Source organism: Fukomys damarensis, unplaced genomic scaffold, assembly GCF_012274545.1.
Source record: "Fukomys damarensis isolate Sample0158 unplaced genomic scaffold, DMR_v1.0_HiC HiC_scaffold_38, whole genome shotgun sequence".
Taxonomy (NCBI): Eukaryota; Metazoa; Chordata; class Mammalia; order Rodentia; family Bathyergidae; genus Fukomys; species Fukomys damarensis.
In genome coordinates this window covers 24,916,035-24,931,528 of record NW_022900950.1, presented here as the reverse complement: position 1 = coordinate 24,931,528, position 15,494 = coordinate 24,916,035, and the positions used below count along the sequence as shown (strand labels likewise).

The following is a 15,494-nucleotide window of genomic DNA, read 5'->3' as shown; positions in this document are numbered from 1 at the left end:
TATCCTACAGTCAATGTTAATTTAGGACATAAATAACGTGTAACAACACATTTTGGAAATAACTAGCAAAAGAAAAACGCATATGTTTATACTTATGTAAGACTCCAAGATATTTAGATCTCAGATTAAATGGAACCACATTAGATAATATAAATCAAAAACTGCAATTTTCTGATTTCTCCATTACTGTAATCTGTAACACCACAAAAATTAGTTACCCCCATTTGCAAATCATAATTGGCCAGGAAAAGGGAAATTCTATCAGAAAACAGTGATAAACTTGAATGCATGATACAATATGTATCCTTTTTATTTTAACGTTTAACATACTGTAGCAATTCTACCAATAAAAAAGTTACTATTTCAGTAGAGACCATTTTTATGGGGGGAAAAAGCTGAGCTTCTTGCCTAGAAAAATCTTTTAATTATCGTATATTACCTAATACAGCAAAAAGCCTTTAAAAATGCATTAGTAAAGATCCAATTTGCAGGGGAAATTCACTTCCCATAATATGGCTAATCATCTTTTTCACTGAATGATTTTAAATGGCAGAATCCTCTCTCAGAACAGAAAAATATAGCATCTTCAATAGATATCTCAAGACATACAGTTATATTTACAGGACACTATCTATAATCAGAAATCGCCAAAAAAGAAAAAAAAAACTAACATTTCATTGTCCTTTTCCTCAGTAGTCAAGTATAACTACAAAAATTAAGGAGATCTAGGAATCAATGAAACATGTTCTAGATGAAATGACTTTCCCAGAACAAACAATTCTCATAAAATAGGTTTTTTTTTTTTTTCTTTTCCCCCTGAGAATCAAGTTAATCTATCACTGGATTAAAATCGAGGCAAAGACAAGAGTTCTAAGTCCTCTATCATGTCAAGATTACAATCACGTAGGTACTTCTGCTTAAAAAAGCTAAAATTTACAAATGAAGAAAATATAAGTAGCAAGGCATGGTGCTTAAATAGAAGTACATGGCAGAAATTCATATTTGGTAAAATATACAAGAAGTGATATTTGGGAAAAAATTTATTGCTTTTGATGGAATATAGCACCACTTTGAAGAATAAAAGATGGTTAAAATTAACCATCTTTTAATTAACAATATTCATTTATAAGAAAAGTACTTAAATTAGTTCTGGAAAAATGTAAGTTTGAGGACATTTTTGTATTCTATGTTTTAAATGTGTTACCCACTTTTCGTTAAATAATCAGCAATTTATTTCAGTAAAGTAACTTACATCAGATTTGCTATTGTCAGTCTGATTATCGCTCAACAAATACAAAATCAAGGGACTAAAAATTTTTTTTCTTTATAAAACAAGTTAGAACATTATAAAGTATTTTCTTATGCCAAAAACATTTCAGGTAATTATTGCTTAAATATACAGTGATTAAATCTGTGAAATTTTCCAAATCACAACTGAGAAAATTTCTTTAATATGCTAACATTTTTCCCAAGAGAGAGAAATATCTAAAGGATGTGTGAATATTGTCTACCTACTGTGGAAAATAGCCCAATATCCCCCTGAATAATTTTTAGAATAATGTCACCACGGTGATTCAGGATTTAAAAACAAGGAAATGACATGACCACACACATGCTATACAAAGCCAGCCGGATGATTTATGATAATTTGCAGCTAGCACTTTACTCAGTCCGTAGAAAGTAGAATTTTAAGTAAATTTCCTTATTCTAAAAGAAAAGGTATGAACAGATAAATTGCTACACAGAGATACAGTACAGTTTCTTGTTTTTTTTTTAAAACGCAATCTTCTATAAGAAGTAAAATGTAAAAGCCAATCTAACATCAACAGGGACTTCCTCTGAGACAGACCTTATCTGTCAGTTGTTCCTTGTTCTTCAATTACCTGAAATAGTCAGAATTACTATACTGGTAACCTTCATAGTAAAATGCGATACTATCATATTTAAAGTAGCTTGACTTTCTAAGAGCAACTAGTGGCATTTCTAACAAATTTACCCGATGTATGCACCAGCCATATTTGGAAGCAGGCACAAGAATTCTAATAAAATTTGTGAAGGTTAAGAGTACTATGCATGTAATAATGCAGCATGATCTGTATCCTAGGAGATGGGATGGGGAGATAACCTATGAATGAAAGGACTATAGATATCTATAGTTGACATAGAAAAAGAAAAGAGAATCTCATACTTTCATCAGACATTTTTAAAAAGGAAAATGTCTTGATTTTGCTTTCAACTTACAGTCATTCTTTACCTACATATATTACTGATTGGGGTGATGCAGAAAGCCACAAATGAGAAAAGGACACTAAGGTTTTAATAAGGGGAACAACGTGTTGTTTTCACCAGTATAGATTCACATTACAGTACACCAATATTGACAGCATTCTCTTGTCTATTTTTGGTACAGAAGATGGTATCTCTCTACATAACCTTGTAAGGCTTCAGTAACTAAAATGTAAAACAAACAAAACACCCCCCCAAAAAAACAAAACAAAAACCCAGCCTATTAAGTTTACATTTTATTTTAAAAATTCTGAAAGACACTGCAAGTTCTAAACTTTTAGTAGTGCTACCCATATACAACCATCTGGTCAAGAACCCAGTAAAAGCGCCCCCTTGAGGAAGCTTTGCAACAGTAGAGTTGTGCAATATGGATGTTTCTGACTACAAGAAAAAATTATACATGGCACATTTTCATTCATATTTTGTAATGTAAAAAGTTACAAACATACCTAATCAAATAAATAATAATAAAAAAAGAATTTGAATGTATTTTGTTTAGTATCCTAAAACCACTACATAGAATAATGGCAACTTTCACTCACAGATTATTTACATGGTAATACCCAGTGTGGGTACACTGCTACAAAACTGAAAACAGAAGGAGTAAACTTGAAATGTTTTCCATAGTAAAGATCTAGCAGCATGACTATCTAATGCTGTTTTATCCCGACTGCTTCAGAAATGTTCCATTTTAGTCTGTGTCTTCATCCAGTTCATAATTGTCTTTATCATAAATATCTTTTACTAGAAGAACCCGTACAAGCATATTTTCCAAGGTGTTTCGGTCCAGTGAAGTAGATGTGTACCACACAGGGCTATCTGTAGAACTAGAGCATTCTGGTTGCAAATAAAAAACATCCATTCTCTGATTAAGATTCTGTGGACTTTGAGGGAAAGGAGAGAAGGTCAATTTCATGAAATACATTTAAAATTCCCCACAACTCTATTTTCTTTCAAGAATAATTCAGGTCCAGTGATCACATTATATGGCCAGATCCTTTGCCTCATTGCTTACATTAACTATTCTATTATTAAAATATTCTCAATTATTTTTTGTTATGAAAGATTATTTCTCTATTGTAATTTAGACTCTATTTCACTAAATGCAAGATACCACTAACAGACATACCATTATTTTAATGGCGCCAATTATAATTTGAAGATGTACCAATTAAGCATGCAACCGAACTGTCAGGGTTAGTAAAATGTGAAAATGTATCTTAGAATTGATGAAACACACACACACACACACACATACACTATACACACACACACACACACACACACACACACATATACATATATACATACACACACTGGTGTAACAATATATAAAAATAAAAATCCTTACAGTATTACACAATAAAAAAATTTTAAATATCCGAAACAGTGAAATAGGCATTTCCATCTAACAAAGTTACCACTACAGGAAGACACCAAGACTGTCACAGCCAAACAGAGCTATCCTTAAGTCATGACAAGAAATACTATCAACTTATTGGTGACATTTGTTTTTATGAGATCTTAAAAAATCAACCCTTTTTGAAATTGTTAACAAAAGGAGTTAGTTTATCTTAATCTGAAAATTAAGAGTACTTAAAACAATGGAAAAGAATAAAATAGAGCATTTTAAATAAATGCTGATTAGACTGGGAAAACAGCAGTGGTATAATTGAAAAGTATAGTACTTTCAGAACACTGCTGTTATCTTTTACAACTTCATAAAGAACTATTTTTTTCTTAAATGTAATCATATCCTTTGAACATATGTTTTTACCAGGAGTAGGCACAGGACAGGTAGCCACAATTAGTGTCAAGTTTTACTATAGCACAAATACTTATCATGAATGTGTACATAGTATTTGGCTGTTTTCTAGCTCTAACAGCAGAAATGAGTGGGTTTATCTGACCCTTTACAGAAAGTTTGTGCTCCTCTTTTGTATAATTATTGAGTAGCTATAATTTAAAAGATGACAACAGCAATAAACTTTAGTAGAGAGTGATTTTTTAAATCATATGAATTCGGAAGTATGAGCTGGGTATTTCATAATAATGGGACTAAAAAGTTAATTAACTGGATTTGGAAATAAGAAATTTATGAATGGGGGAAATGACATTTATTGGTAGTGTTAAATTCAATGAACTTATATGACAATCTGAAAACGTCAACTATCATTAATGCTTACCTTTTAGATAAGTAACACTCAAACATTTTCACAGGGCATCTAGAAGGATTGGCTGTGTTTTCAACTTGTTCAAATACTGGCTCATCATCTTCATGTTTTCTTTTTCCAGTAGTAATTTTATCTTAAAAAATAAAAATTAAGTAAACCTAAAACCAACCTTGAAGAAAAATAGTACTCTTTACTTCTAGCATGTTTTAGCAAAATCAAACTACGTGCCCTTCAACATTGAATGAATCCTCTGGCTTCTAGTAAAGCACAATTTTTCAAACAAAAGAAACAGACAATAGAAGACATAATTTGTCTTGTTTTATAAAAGTGATAATCCTTAGGTTCTTCACAAGTGACATGGGATGGGGGTGGGGTGGGAGTGTTAGTAAATCAAGGCTTGAATATCCCCCCCACAGAAAAACCTCAAAATAAAATCAGGTACACTACCTTCGTTATCTGTTCCACATAAGGAAGACACTTGGTATCGAAGACAGGCTTTGTTTTCCATTGTTAAAGGATTTTTTTTCCAATGCCTAAACACAGTGCCAAAGGAAAGTCTTAAGTGTTGTTCCACTGTTTTTAGGCCAAAATACTTAGTGTTAAAGTAGAACAGGGTATTCAAAAGAGCTACTGGAGAGTGTGATCCTAGTTGTTTTATCCTCCAGAGATAATCTTCTTCAACTCGAGAGAATATTGACCCTTAAACAAAGAGAACTACTTTAAAATAATTATAAAAAAAGTTTACATTTACCACCTAGAAATAAAATGAATTTAAAACAAATATATGCCAGTCCTCTGCTCAACACCAGGTCAACTGGAATGAATTTTAGAATTACTTATGTAGCTCTTTAATAAAACAAAGCCTAAGAGACACATGAGACTATGGAGCTATCATTTCTAGAATAAGGAACTGGATGTGTGCTTCTGTCCTTCAAAGGGACAAGCAGGTAACGGTCAGAAAAGAATTTAAACCTGTAGAATTCTAAAAAGAAGGGGGGGATTCCATTTATATACACTTTCTTCATACATCTCAACAGTGGTTTAAGAGAACATTACATCATAATATCCATACATAAACATCCAGTTTTGTACTCCAGAGAAAGTAAGTTATACATCTTATGAAATTTATTATAAACATTTACTGACCATATTCATTTCTAGTGCAACAAGCAATGAACAGATGAGCTCCTGAGTTAGTACTCTAAAAACTGCTAATTTAAATTACTTTCTAATTATTTTAAATACACTTTCTGGAAAAATAACAATCTCAATACAAAGTTAACAACATTATTTAAAATAGCATTACCATCTGGAAGTATGCTTGGTTGCCAACTTCGGAGTATTTTATTCAATTCTTGCTCAAACATCTGGTATCCGGGATCAATAAATATGTTGTCCTTTCGGTTACTACCACACAAATACTACAAGAAAAAAAAAGTTCTTGAAGGAAAACCAGTTAATTACAAACAGTGAATAAATTACACTTTATATTTCTTATCAAAAAAAGCTCTATGTCTAAGAAAAGCTCAAGCCAGTAACAAAATGAGATGAGTGGCTTCATCTATACACCTATGAATCACAAAGAATCATAAACTGTCAATCCGTTGCTTAAACATTCAAAGCTAAACACACCCCCCAGAATATAAAAACTGGGTAAGAAACTTCAGCCTGTCAGATAAAATACTGTGGTGTTTATTTATTAGTTCACAAAGAAAAATACAGATTTTAAAGGTTTGCCATCACTGCTCTAAACCAAGGCCAGGCAAACAGTTTCTTTGTGTTATATCCAGCCCACTACCTACTTCCATAAACAAAGTTTCCTGGGAATACAGATGCTGGTTCATTTGCAGACTCCTGCTATTTTTATGCCAAACCCTTAATGTCTCTGATCCAGGCTGGTTTCTTGCTAAAATGGTACACTTGAATGTTGTTTGCAGACATAACCATGGTCTATAAAACCTAAAACACTCACCATCCGATCTTTTATAAAGTTTTTTTTTTTTAATCTCTGGTCTAGACATACTAATTAAAACACAGATATTGTCTGACTGGATTAAAAAAATGGTAAACTGTACACAAAAAACTTTCAAATAAAAAGATACATGAAGAATAAAAGGAAGAATATACTGTTTATACATGAACCTGAGATTACAATGTCCATCACGTGAGTTATCTAATGTTACCTCTATTAGTCAGAAGGCATAATGGCTGGCTAATTATTTCAAAAGAATAGAAATATATAGCAACAAATGCTTTTCAAACAGGATGACAGCTGACTGACTGATAAGCCTGGGAATTAATGGAGTAACAATGCCAAATCATTCCTCTGCTTCTGGGTTGGTCAGCAGGAATTCTAAAAAATATTATTTCCTAAACTATGTGTATCATTATGTCACTGACTGGTTAAAATATAACAATACAATCTATTTACTGGGACTATACATTTTTGTAAAGTAAGGCTCCTAGATTTTTTAAGACATAAACTCAGTTATACATCATACAAAAAAATCTCAAAAGTAAAATCCCCAAGTTTAGAATAGCAAATTTGTATCTTTTGTTCTTACCATAAAACAATATAATAAAAATGAGGGAAATTATCCTGAGATTTTTTTGGGGGGTACCAGAGATCAAACTTGGGACCTTACACTTGTGAGGCAGGCAGCAGAGTCACAGAACTAAATCCCTGAGATAGTATTTTTATTTGTGAATCCAAGAAGAAAGTAGAAATAATTCCAATGCACATTTAGAATCTTAGCAACAAGTAAAAAATTACTAAGTTCCCAACTCAGCTCTACTAAAGCATTTCCTAAGTGATATGCCAACACTCAGTCCTTCTGAAAAGTTTTCTCTGGCTAATGCATGACAAATTAGTAATCTGCTGCCCCCCCTCCCCTTTTAGTACTAGAGATGGAACTTGGGACCTTGAGCTTATAAGGCAGGTGATGCCTGCTGCCCACTTTCACAGAATATACTTTATTAGTCCCTGTTGTAGTCTAGAAGCAATTACATATTAGTTTTTTGTTATGTTTTGTTTTTTGTTTTTTTGTATCAGGGATCGAACTAGGGACTTTGCACTTGCAAGGCAGGTGGCAGAACCACTGAGCTAAATCCCCAGCCTGCAGTAACATATTATTTTGCTGTAATTTTCCATTAAAGACAGTCCCAACTTACAAACACCCTACCCCACCAAGGCCTTTAAATTGAATGGGAACCAAGAGAAGCAAAGAAAGCTAAAGAAGCACCTGGCAAGGACAGCAGCAGCTCACAGCTACAAAGCCCAGAGAAAATCTCTTGATAGGACTGTTTGAACAGCAATTATTATATTTATTTTGAGACAGGGTCTCACTACGTAGTTCATACTAGCCTTGAATTCATTTCGTAGTGGCTGTAAACTTGTAGAAATCCTAAACAACAGTAATTTTAATAGAATATTATGTTCAGGGCTGGAGATACAACTTAGTGGCAGAGCATTTGCCTTGCACATGCGAGAATGGGACTGACCCTTAGCATAAAACAAACAAACAAACAAACAAAAAAACAAACAAAAAAAAACCCCAAAACAATGTTTTCACCTATAGAATTATTTTAACTAATAAGTATCCTTTTTTAGTGTGTGAAGCTAGAAACTGAATCCCGAAGCCTGAGCCTGTTAGTTTATCTGAGCTATATCCCCAAATTTTTTGATACAGGGACTCACTAAATTTCCCAGGCAGGCCTCAAACTTGAGATCTTCCTTCTTCAGCCTCCCAAGTAGTTGGAACTATAAGCACATGCCACAGTGCCCAGCTAGACAAGTGATTTTAAATATTCTAATGGTCATTTTTTTAAAAAAGAAAAGAAACAGGAATACTGAGCACTTAGCATAATATATCCAAAATGTTATTTCAACATTTAAAAAATGAGTTCTGTGAAACTTTGTATGCTTTTTACAATTTAAAACACTTCTCATTTCAGACTAGTCATATTTCAAGGGCCCTAATTATTCTTATAGATTAAGAATGGTTTGCAGGACAAAGTAGCAAATTGGTAAATAAAACTATTTACTTAAATAGAAATTATAATACTGGTATTTAAGAAGAATGAAAGTCTTAAAAAACAGTTAATAGGCAACTGGAAAATCATGGCTTTAAACAGTATGTTCAGACCATTAATGCATTTGTTCAGACATGTTTTGTTACCAATATGACAAATACGTATTGTCAAAGAATGGGGGAGCTAAAATCTTGGAAATAGCCCATTTGCCCATCAGTTGGAAATTGGATAAAGAAGATGTGGTTTTTCTATAAAATGGAATACTACTCAGCCATAAAGAATGAGAAATTAGATTCATTCATAGGAAAATGGATACATATTGAGGATATACTCCTAAGTGAAATAAATAAGTCACACATGTGTAAACACCGAATAGTTTCTCTGGTGTGAAAAACTATAACAGTACATAAGATCCTAATGATACAATTGACAATGTTAAATAGGAAGAAAAGGGCTAAAGGTGTAGGGAAAATGGGAAGGGTAGGGGAAGGGTAGTAAGGGAAAAGAAAAAAAATGGAAATAAAGTGTTTGTAAATTAGGAGGAGAGGAGGGGGTGAAGGGAGAGCACGGAAAGGGGAAAAAAATGAGAACCAAGACCTGTCATGTAAAGGTACAAGATCCCAATAATGAAGGTAACTGTACTGTATACCTAAAATGTACCAATAAACTCAATGAAAGGAAAAAAAAAAAAAAAAGAATTGGGGAGCTAAAGGAGGAAATATTGTATTTAAATATATGTAACTATAAAACTAAAATAATTTCTTTTTTCTACCAGAAATCGAACTCAGGACCTTGTGCTTGCAAGGCAGGCCACAGCACCACTGAGCTAAATCCCCGGCCCTATAAAACTAAAATAAATGTTGGGAATTAAAAATGTTCATAATCTGAGGTCTACTGAGTATATTTAGAACATTTTATTCATAAATCTCTAAAATCAGTTGTTTTATTGAATGTTATCTGAATAAAGCTTCATTAAAAACAAAAATCCATTATTAAATTAGCTACAAATTACTAGTTCTACACAATCTACATTTCAATAATGTTCTATCCTTCAGCTGGCTACATCCCAGAAAAGAATTAAGTGTGATCTTTAAAACTAACAAAAATCTGGACTGATAATATAGGTCAGTTGGTAAAATTCTTGCCTAGTATGCTGAAGGCTCTGGGTTCTTTCTATCTCCAGCAGCAAACACACAAATACAGTAATATTGAAGGAGGGTGGGGAAGACAAGCAAGCCTTTTTCATGATTCACTGTGGATAAAAGATGAAGTTTAACCATTCATCAAGGAGTTTGTGTGGTAAAGCTATCTATTTTATCCCCCAATACCAGAAACCCTCTCCACTTTCCACATTCCAGCCATGCCAAGCAGTTCCTTGGAAAATCGTGTCCTTGTATAGATTTCTCTTTTATCAGGATGTCACTGTCCTTCCTTCATCTTTTATATCTAGTAAGTTTCTACATGTCCTTCAAAACTCAATTATAAGCTAAGCATTATGGTACATGCCAGTAAACCAAACACTCTGGGAGACTGAGGCAAAAAGATCTCAAGCTCCAGAACAGCCTGGGCAATTCAGTGACTTAGAAGATTCTGTCTCAAAAATGCAAAAGGAAAAGGCGTTGGGCCAGGGACTTAGCTTGATTTTGCCAACTGCCTCGCAAGCCCAAGGTCCTGAGTTCAATCCCAGGTACCAAAAAAAAATAAAGAAAAAAGAAAAAGGACTTGGTAACTCAATGCAAAAGCCCTGGGTTGAATCCCTAGTATATGTGTATGTGTGGGATAGACACACATAAACAATAGATAACAATTCAATTACACTGTTACATATTTTCGTATTATACACATTCAGGTAGAATTTACTTATCTACAAATTTCATGCAAAAATTTAAAAAATTTCAGTAATAGGTTAAGGCTGCTTGTAAACACCATCGGTGCAAATAGATCAAATCTGCACAAATGGTTAAGAGAATAGTGCACAATTTTTAAAAATTGTGGTCAATCTAAAGTTTGTCATCTGAATTATTTTTAAGTATACAGTTCAGCAATACATCAATTTTTGTAGTAAACATCGTATACTAACAAAAGTACTGAACTGGGCATAATGGCAGAGTAAGAAGGATGGCAAAGTCAACAATACCCTGGGTACTGGAGAGACCTTGTCTCAAAATTTTCAAAGGGATAAGGATGAATTCAATGAGCACTTGCCTAACACATGCCTAAGGCTACAGATTAGATCTTGGAGGAAAAACCACCCCACCAGAACCACAACCCAAGCAACCAACCCAAAAAAATTCCTGAAACAAAACAAAACAAAAAAAGAAAGAAAGAAATTCTACAATATGGATGAACCTTGAGACTATTATACTAAGTGAAATAAGTCAGACATAAAAGAAAAAAATACTGTGCAACTCCACTTATATGAAGTGTCTACAGAGGTCATATTTATAAAAATGGTAGAATAATAGTTGCAGGGGGCTCATGGAAAAGGAAAGAATGAATTGTTAATGGATAGACTTTTAGTTGTGCTAAGATGAAGGAGTTCTACAGATGGATGGTGGTGATGGCACAGCAATGTAAGTATACTTAATGACACCAAATTATACACTTAAAAATAGTAAAAATGATAGATTTCATTTTATATGTATTTTACCACCATAACAAAAATTGGTGGGTAAAGAACCTTTGAAAAGATACAAATAATCCATAATTATTTATTATAAAATTACCTAGTTCTCAAATCTCTATAGAGTTCAAATAAAAAGCAATCCAGCTAACTTTCTCTAACAGCGTTTTCCTTTATGTTAGTCAAGAAAACTACAACATATAAAAATTTGTGGAATTAAGTAAATTATTTTTAACAAAAAATTTATAGCTTTCAATGCTTTCCTAAGAAAAGAAGAAAGTTCTTTTTTTTGGACCGGAAATCAAACTCGGGTCCAAATTCCTGGCCCAAGAAGAAAGTTGTAAAGTCAATTCAATTCTTCAATTGAAGAAACTGGGGGTGCGGGAAAAAGTAAATTTAGAAAGGATCTAACAATGATCAAAGGTCAAAAAAGAGATATACCTTTAGCTAAACAGTTCAATAAAACTGGTGCCCTAGCCCCACTGGGCCTATCCCAACAACTACCTGTTTTTTGTTGCTGTTGTTTAATAGCCATTGAGCTAAGATGTTTTGTTTACACTTACAATTGGTTTTATTTAAAGTAGTTATCTAAGCAGATAACAAAAAATCCTAGAATTTTTGCCTCTTGGTCTGCTAAAGCCTAAATTATTTATTATCTTGCCCTTTAAGAAAACATTTGTTAAATCCCCAGCTGGACTGTTCAAAAAACAGAAAGAATTTACTAACAACAGGCATGAAAGTATAATCACATCCTATAGACATTAAAAAAGATAATAAAGGAAGGTTATCAACTTATGGTGAAAAATTTGACGAAATGCAGAAATTTTTTGAAAGACAAAATGCCAAAATTTCTGTTTCAAGAAACAGAAAAAAACAGGCCTAGGTCAGCTTAAGGTATTGATTTACTAATTTAAAATCACCCTCAGGATCACTCCCCATAAATCAATACCAGGTCTATGGCTAGTGAAATTTATGAAACATTTAAGAGAAAATAATACCAATTCTCACAGACTCCTTCAAAAGATAGGAGAAAGGAGCATTTCCCAACTCATTTTATGAGGCCAGTTTTACCCCATAACAAAAACCAGATAAAGACAAGAAAATTATGGAATTATTGTCCCACAAGATTATTCACAACAGATGTTTACAATATGTTAGAAGATCTAATCTGGAAATATATAAAAAGAATACATCATCGTCAAGTGAAATTTAGCCCATGAATGTAAGATTGATTTAAAGTGGTTTACAAAACAAAGGAGAAAAATACTGTCTCAAAAGATGAATAAGCATTTGACAAAATTCAATAACCATTTATTATTATAACAAAATAGTAAAGAAAAAACAACTCAATTATCTAGCAAAAGAAAAGAACATCTTCAACCACATAACAAAAGCTACAAAAAGTGAACAATAAAAAAAAAAAAAACCCAATGGATGGGAATATACTCAACAGAGGATAATACACTTAATGAAGACAGAAGACTTCCCTACCAAGACTAGAAACAAAGAACTCTTCTGGGAATGATGTAATAAAGCCAGAAAAATAAAAAGACATGAAGAATGGACAAAAGTAAAGCTGTTTTTTCATAGACAGTAATATGCATATGTATCAGAACTGAAAACTGATATAGAAGATAAAATATAAAAATCAAGTGCATCTCTATACTATTTGGTAATACCACGGAAATAGCTTAAACAGCAATAAGTATTTGACCAAAGGTCAATACACAGGTGGGCCAGAGAAAAGTTCCATTTTATTACTGTCCTTTAGTCTATTTAAAAACATTATATCATCTACATGCTAAGCTTTAAGATTGTTTCTAGCAGAAGGATTTTATAAATATAATTTTATACAGAATCCCAAAACAGCAAAAAATATTGGATTAAAACCACAAGAGCCTAGAATTCACTCTCTCAACTTCCTGCTGATTAACTTGGCAGAACTGGAGTGTTCTCTACAATAATACTTTTACTATTTGATCTGGTCAACACAATTATCTAAAATTAAAATAAATGTTTTCTCTTAAGAGAAGATCAAGCTCCTAAGTTTGCTCTTAAGGAGATTTATATATAATAAGTAACTTCTTTAGAAACCAGAGAATTGAGGTGGCTGCACCTCCACCTTGTGTAGTATTTTATAAAGCTATTCCTATTTTTTGCACTAGATATAACAAAAGAGGAAGGGAGGAAACACACACACACACACACACACACACACACACACAATCCCTAAGCCAAAACCAATGGGGTCAATGTTTTGGAAGCCCTATTTTTTCTTTTTATTTTACAGAGGAAATAGAGGGGATGTACATAATTACATATTACTTGCATAGTGGTCTGGATTGGCGCCCTTCCCTTATTTAGAAATATTAAAATTTTATAGTGAATATTCTGCGGATGAATATTAACACTAAGTGTAATAAAGAAGACTACAACAGCTTCATGACTCTTTAAGTCAGGTTTTACTGCCAAATACATTTTAATAATAAAGTAATGGACTGGGGATTTATCTCAGTGGTACCGCATCTGCCTGGCAAGCACAAGGTCCTGAGTTCAATTCATGGTACCAAAAATAAAATAATAATAATAATTATGATGATGATGATAATAATAAAGTAATGGGTAAAATCTGATTTTTTTCAGAGAAGTAGTGGTTTTAGAATAGTGTTAACTATACCAATGAAACAAGAGGCTTCATGTATACATAAATCTATCAAAGAATAAGATCTCAATTTGTTTTAGACAGCTACTGAAATATGTGATAGTGAATACAACATAATGTGAATACAACATAATGTATAGCCACATATTGCAACTCCAGCAACATTTACATTTATCTCAGGCAAATTTATCTATACTAAATAAAATTACAAATCAAAACAACTGTAGTTTTTTTCAGTAACTTATTTCAGTATCTAATACCTATTAGCAGCATAACATTACATTTTAGGCCTACAAACAAAACACTAAAGAGATCTTGCCTGTCCATTACCACATTTTAAAATACAAAGGATTTGAAGCTAAAGATTCTTTCTGAACTCTGGGCTAAACCTGCAGAATGTGTTGAGAACTAGAGGTCATTTTTTTTTTTTTGGTACCAGAGTTTTAACTCAGGATCTCGAACCTGCAAGGTAGGTGTGTAGTGCCACTGAGCTAAATCCCCAGCCCTAGAGGTCATTTTTAAACTTGATCTTCACATTTATTGTGGAAAACACTTCAACAATTCCATTTTCAGACATGTGAATGAAGCTTACCTAAAACCCCTAAGAATGATCTTTTTAATGACACTATCTCTCAAACTTAGTTTAATATGCTAGAAACACAGATGTGCACAGTGAAATAGACCTTCTAAATAAAAAAGGTAAGACATGTCTCTGTGTAAATGTGGTTTAGGTCTACAATCCAGTTTGGCTACACATTATACTTCACAATATGAATTCATTTATTTGCAAAATGCAAGGAAGAAATGATGCCATCTTGATTATCATCTATATATGGCAAAAATACAACTGTGTTAGACTAGTTACAAAAGATACATGGGTTTTGAGTTGCCTGTCCATCCATATCCTATTTTCCCACAAATACTTTTTGGTTTTAATGCCCTGTTTGAAGAACCTGAGGTTTTAAGAATATAGGTACTGTATTAGAGCAAAAAAACAAAGTAGCTAGGAAAATCTTTCTTGATAAGACCAGTAAGTGGATGAACATTTTTCTTTCCAAGAACTCCCATAATAACTTTTAATCATGTTTTATTTGAAAGCAATTAACAAATTACTAACCTCCTGTATTCCAAGGCAAAGATAATAGATGCTATCAGGTGCATAATTTTCTCCATTTGGTCTTCGGATCTCATTGACAAAATGGGCTAACCCATAATTAAGCTCTGATGTGGTGTGAGACAGTAGATCTTCTTTTAATTTTACTGATTTAGCTAAAGAAGATATAAAATAAAAATCAGCAAGTGCTATTAAACTTATGTCTTATTTAAGGTTAAGAAATTTTCTGAAACTGATTATTCTAAGAATTTTGCTTTTTTGGGCCAGGGATTAGCTCAGTGGTTCTGCTGCCTGCCTTGCAAGTGCATTGGACTTGACTTCAATCCACCATACCAAAAAAAAAAAAAAAAAAAAAAAATTGCTTTTTAAATTTTATTTTATTAGTACATCCAATTTACTGTAATCTTGGGAATTGGTTCTAAGAATTTTGAATTACAATAAGATGCAGTTAGAACTATTTTAAACTACACTTAGGTTTTTGTAATTAAAGGTATTTATTGGGTCAGGGATTTAGCTCAGTGGTGCTACCGCCTGCCTTGCAAGTGCAAAGGTCTCAAGTTCAATCGCCAGTACCAAAAAAAAAAAAAAAAAAAAAAAAAAAAA

General features: G+C 32.7%; 1 protein-coding gene across 4 annotated transcripts in view; it reads right to left on the bottom strand.

Annotated features, from left to right (window-relative positions):
* Nucleotides 1-1,088: 1,088 nt before the first annotated feature.
* Zmym2 (zinc finger MYM-type containing 2) overlaps nt 1,089-15,494 on the bottom strand; it is a 120,805-nt gene continuing 106,399 nt past the window's right edge. For 2 of the 4 annotated variants that reach the window (XM_010633809.3, XM_010633810.3), the window contains 5 exons: nt 14,895-15,046; nt 5,767-5,881; nt 4,908-5,159; nt 4,473-4,593; nt 1,091-3,170 (listed from right to left, as the gene is read on the bottom strand). In XM_010633809.3, coding sequence (XP_010632111.2) covers nt 2,978-3,170; nt 4,473-4,593; nt 4,908-5,159; nt 5,767-5,881; nt 14,895-15,046 — 833 coding nt within the window. In that variant the 3' untranslated portion in view covers nt 1,091-2,977. Of the gene's footprint in view, nt 3,171-4,472; nt 4,594-4,907; nt 5,160-5,766; nt 5,882-14,894; nt 15,047-15,494 lie in introns of all 4 variants that reach the window. The other 2 variants (XM_010633813.3, XM_010633808.3) reach the window with 2 other exon arrangements.